The 4923-nt window shown below is 55.6% G+C and overlaps 2 protein-coding genes across 2 annotated transcripts in view; one reads left to right on the top strand and one right to left on the bottom strand.

Moving 5' to 3' along the window:
- The window catches only part of LOC108579299 (metabotropic glutamate receptor 4-like), a 3397-nt gene extending 1478 nt beyond the window's left edge, over nt 1-1919 (top strand). The window contains exons 6-10 of the mRNA XM_017942806.1: nt 3-378; nt 430-552; nt 624-1221; nt 1289-1488; nt 1563-1919. Coding sequence (XP_017798295.1) covers nt 3-378; nt 430-552; nt 624-1221; nt 1289-1488; nt 1563-1918 — 1653 coding nt within the window. The 3' untranslated portion in view covers nt 1919. The remainder of the gene's footprint in view (nt 1-2; nt 379-429; nt 553-623; nt 1222-1288; nt 1489-1562) is intronic.
- Nucleotides 1920-2274: 355 nt separating this feature from the next.
- LOC108579373 (protein grindelwald) lies at nt 2275-4536 on the bottom strand. Its single transcript, XM_017942898.1, has 5 exons — nt 4401-4536; nt 3669-3957; nt 3203-3256; nt 2982-3136; nt 2275-2912 (listed from the first exon to the last, which is right to left on the bottom strand). Exons 2-5 carry the CDS (start codon nt 3883-3885, stop codon nt 2511-2513), a joined length of 828 nt encoding a protein of 275 aa, XP_017798387.1. The 5' UTR covers nt 3886-3957; nt 4401-4536; the 3' UTR covers nt 2275-2510.
- Between the last annotated feature and the right edge of the window lie 387 nt (nt 4537-4923).

Raw genomic sequence — 4923 nt, forward strand, 5'->3', positions numbered from 1 at the left:
AGCCGTTGTACGCTCCTCTGAACGGCTTCGACGAGTACATCACCGGGTTGACGCTCCAACACCAGCGAGTCAACCCTTGGTTCCGAGAGTTTTGGCGTGCCTATCACGGCTGTCAGGAGGGTGAAGATAGGGGCAAGGTCGAACCGCGGCGAATCAGTTGCGAGGATCCGAGGTTGAGAGTGGAGAAGAAGAACGGGTACAAGCAGCGAAGGTTCCTGCACTTTGTTCGGGACGCGGTGTACGCGGTGGCGCACGCCCTTCACAACCTGCAAACGGATCTCTGCGGGAAAGGAGAGGTGGGCGTTTGCGAGGCGATGCTCCGTCTTTTGAACGAGGAGGAGGCGTTCTCCCGGTATTTGGCAGAGGTGTCCTTCAAAGGTAAGAAGCGGCCGGTTGCGGAGGGTTGCTTTTCAAACGAGTTCCTTCCAGACGAAGCTGGGAACGGATTCAGGTTTGTGAACGGCGTGGACGGGCCGCCGCGGTACTCGATCCTCAACTATCAACGAACGGCTAACGGCTCGTACCATTGGGTGGTGGTTGGGAGTTACACGCGTAAGATTCTTATCTATCGCATATATCGTAAGGTTAGGTTAGGTTACACGTCCGACGATTGTACGGAACAGAGAACGAGGACGGGGAACCGGTGCTGCGGTTGACACGCGAGAACTTTTGGTTCCGCGGCTCACTGGTCAGCGAGTTCCCGAGCTCCTCGTGCTCGCGTCCTTGCGGCTCGAATCGGATCATCGTTCGCAGCAAGGAGGATCCGTGCTGCTGGAGGTGCCAGAGTTGCGGTCTCTACCGGTACAAGGTGAACGAGGAGCGGTGCGAGGAGTGCGACTGGGGCAGCAGGCCGATCGAGAACGGGAGCAGCTGCGAGCCAATCCCCGAGCAGTTCGTCGACTACTCGGATCCGTGGGCCCTGCTTGCCATCGCGGTAGCTGTTCTCGGCATGGCGTTCACGTTGTTCGTCTGCTCGGTGTTCTGGAGGTACCGGGAGACTCCGATGATCAAGGCGTGCGGCCGAGAGCTCTCCTTTCTCCTGCTGTTGGGCGCGTTCGGTTGCTTCTCGATGACGTTCGCGGTGGTCGCCAGACCGAGCGTCCAGAGCTGCGCCGTGGTACGGTTCGGAATCGGATTCTGCTACACGATCTGTTACGCCGCGCTCGCTACCAAGATCAACCGGATCCACAGGATATTCAACGATCCCGGCGGTCGGAGTCGGTACGGAGTCGGTAACATACTTTCTACAATTTGTACGGGGGTACAAGGTTGTTGCGTTATCGTTTAGGTACACCAGCCCGAGGTCTCAGCTGACTATCGCGTCGATCCTCGCTCTGGTGGAGATCGCGTTCGACGCGAGCTGGTTGACCAAGGAGCCGGCAGCGGTCGAGCACTGGTACCCCACCAGAGACGCGAACGTTCGAGTTTGCCGGGGCTCCGAGGACGGCTCGTACCTGATCGGCTTGGTGTATCCGTTCCTTTTGACCGGTGAGTTAGTTCCTTTCGACCTTTCGTGAGTACATAGAGTCGAAACTCTACCGCCAACCTGGCCACGGTTTCAGCCGCCTCCACGTTCTACGCGATCAAGACGAGAAAATGCCCGGAAGGGTTCAACGAGACCCGACGCATCGCGTTCGCCAATTACGCTACGATAGTGCTCTGGCTGGCGTTCGTCCCGCTCTATCTGGCCTCCACCAACAACGTCGTCAGGGTAATCACGCTGGCGCTGTCGCTGTCGTTGAACGGGCTGGTGCAGCTGCTCTGCCTCTTCCTCCCTAAGGTGTACGTGGTGTTGGTCAAGCCGGAGAAGAACACGAGGGAGCTGGTGATGGCCAGGCACTGCTCTCACCCCGCCGCGCCGGCCCCGACCGCGCCGGAACCCACTTCCGCCTCGCCCTCCTCGATCGGGAAACTCTGAGGTGAAGAATCGAAAGCAGAGTAGGCTTTGTGCATTCGTGTCTTTATTCGAAATTCGATAGAAATATTACTAGGCAGAGCGATAACGGACAAACGTCTTAAAAATTACTTAAAACTTAAAATATTTGCGAATAAAAGTGTACGTTCGGAACGGTTCTATTCTATCTCGTGGAAGACATGGAAGACGTGGATCTCGTCTTGTCGAGAATACTTGATACGATAAGATGTGCGACAACGTACATACACCTAAGTACTTACCTACCTACCTACCTACCTACCTACCTACCTACCTACCTACCTATCTATCTACTTACTACGCTAACTAACGCGACTTATTCTAAGGACAGCGAGCGGATTGAGCATTAGAGAATTGAGCTTCTCCGACCTCCGAATTATCGGTCGCGCGTGCCGTCGCTGACCTATGCGAAGCCCGACCTCGTTGCGAGCGGGCGTTCGCTAGCTAAGGCCTTTCATGGACGGAATGGCTGATAAGGGTGGTCTGTAGAGTGTCGCGTGATTTTTCGCACGCGCGGTTAAGTGTACTTAAGATTAGTCTCTCTCTCTCTTTATATACTATGTACAGTCTGGATCTCTCAGAAGGAACTCTCGCGTTTGGTACGGAGTTGAACGGATTCCGGGCTCGGTGTCATCGCCGGATTGTCGTACGCATAGTCGAGGGTGGTGTCCTCGCTGGGATGCCTTCGAGAGAGAGTGGTGCTGCTGGTGTTTGGCGTCGCGTTTTCGATTCCGCTCCGACTGCCGCTGCTGGTCGCGCTTCCGTTCTCCACGTGTCGGGACGGAGCGACGCTCGCGCTGATCGTCGGCATCGTCAACTTTAGCCCGTTGTGTTTCGACGTGCCCGATTCTACGTCGTTTTGCGCCCTCCGTTGTTTTTCTTGATTATTCTTGGTGTTGGTGTTGTTGTTGTTGTTGTTGTTGTTGCTGCTGCTGTTGCCGTTGCCGCTGCCGCCGGTGCTGCCACCGTCGGCCGTTCTCTGAAAAGTCAAAGGAAACCGTTGGAAGAGATACGTTAAGAATCGCTTATGAGGACGCAGTCGACTTACCTTTACCCACTTGCCAGCGAAAGACCGTGCTGTCGCGTCCCGCATCTTTTGCCATCGTGTGAACTTGCTCGCGAACAGGTAGAGGGTCGATAGCAGCGACAGCAAGGCGATCGCGGTCGATATCCCGGCTAGAATCCACAATTTTCCGACCTCTCCTGCGAACATTTCTCCGTGATTCGGCTTGCTCCGTGATTCGGTAGAACGATCGGTGGTTTACTTACCTCGCAACTTTTCGTATTGCTTGAGGAGAACGTATCGCTTGTCGCGCAGGTAATCTGAAGTATAAAAATAGTATGCACGCATTAGGCTTTTCCCTCGTGACGACCTGCCTGCGTACGAAAGGGACTGGCGTGTATTGTTGATCGGAGCTTTGGGGGGGATAGCAGGTAAGGTAAGGTAAGGTAAGGTAAGGTAAGGGAAAGGAAAGGAGAGAAAAGAAGGCAGGCGGTCGGTCGGATGAGTCATGGTGCGCGCGGTCGCGTGTGCCGAGGGACGGAGGAACGGTGGTCAGGTGCAAAGTCAACGAACCGCTTCGTATTCAGGTGTACGGGACAGGGGAAACGCTTGGCCTACTATAATACTACTACTACCTGCCCCTTTTCTCATCGATCGATCCCGTAACATCGACGATACCGTCCAAAGGCGGACCAACAACGAAACGTCGCAAGTGTTTGGAGAATTGCTCACCTCGACAGTCGGTCATGCATTCTTCCTCGTCGTATTTGCCGCTGGAAATGTTGCACACGGAGCTGCACGGTTGGCAATCTTTGCTGTGGGAGCTGCAGTATTGGGAGGTATCGCACAGATAATCCCCGCACTTGACTCCTTGGAGTTCGGCGGTGGCGGTGGTGCGTACGATCAGCAGCGATCCGACCGCGAGCAATAATCCCATGGATGCGTTCATGTTGCGCGGTGGAAACTCTGTTGCGCTCAGCGACGTTCGAACGGAACCTGCCGGATCAGAGGCATGTTCCACCTGTGGAAAAGCCGCGCACCTTCGGTCGAAACTGACTCATCGGCAATATCGCTCGCGCGAATAACAAGCAGTTTCGAAGGATCGATCGTCGTCGGAGTGTGCTCGAAGCGAAATCTTGGATAGCCGCGGAAATACCCGCGCGTCACGTCGTTCCGCTTCGCGCTACTCCGCTGCACCGGAGTTATCAGAGGGGCGTAGAGCGGCGAGGGAGGGAGGGGGCGGGGGGCAGGAAGAAAAGGTCGGTACCGTCGTACCTGGTACCGCGAAGCGACGGCTAGGTGGTCGTAGTCGTAGGATTCTCCTGGGAGAGCGCAGCTTGGAGGAAAGAGCGATCGACAGGAATGTCACCGAACCGGTTTGGAACGCGATGGCGTCATCCGAACGTTCGCTAAAGGGTAACGCGCGAACAGTTGCTCGGTCGGATCTCCGGCGTAAACGCTTACCTCCGGCGAATCGGCTGAGGACGAATCGTTCGGTCCAAGGCTGGCGGATATGCTGGTGCTCCTCCGGGTCGAAATCGATCGCCTCGCATCTCGCCGATGGTCGGCGGCGAATGGGCGCTGCGAGATTGGAGGTGGATCGAAGAAGAGAGTTGGTCGGCTGGTCGGCTGGAGCGTTCGCGGCGAACTGAGAGGATCGCGGATCCGATCGGGCTGGCTGCCACCTTGATTCCACCTCTCCGTCCACTACGTGTTCCTACTGCCGCGCTACCTGCTGCCCGTTCTTGACCGTTCTTGCCCGTTCCTGCCCAGTCGACTTACCTTAGGCGGCCGAAGGAGCTTACGCAAACGGTAACAGTCGGCGGAAGAAGGGCGGATAGAGGAAAACTAGGATACTCGCTTCTCTCAATTACCTTTTATTGTTCTTTGAATGGACGTGGATCTCGATTAATCCGTGTCTACTACGTTCGTACAAAATATAACATTTTATCGTAATTTGCATCGACGATAATCGGGATGTGTCTTA

The sequence above is a fragment of the Habropoda laboriosa genome, unplaced genomic scaffold, assembly GCF_001263275.1.
Source record: "Habropoda laboriosa isolate 0110345459 unplaced genomic scaffold, ASM126327v1 scaffold76, whole genome shotgun sequence".
Taxonomy (NCBI): domain Eukaryota; kingdom Metazoa; phylum Arthropoda; class Insecta; order Hymenoptera; family Apidae; genus Habropoda; species Habropoda laboriosa.

Bases quoted from the DNA above. Each gene is read 5' to 3' on its own strand.
- LOC108579373 (XM_017942898.1), bottom strand. From the start codon at position 3,885: ATGAACGCATCCATGGGATTATTGCTCGCGGTCGGATCGCTGCTGATC. The intron at 3,137-3,202 runs GTAAGTAAACCA...AAATGTTCGCAG, and splicing joins GCAATACGAAAAGTTGCGAG to GAGAGGTCGGAAAATTGTGG. The intron at 2,913-2,981 runs GTAAGTCGACTG...TTGACTTTTCAG, and splicing joins TCGCTGGCAAGTGGGTAAAG to AGAACGGCCGACGGTGGCAG.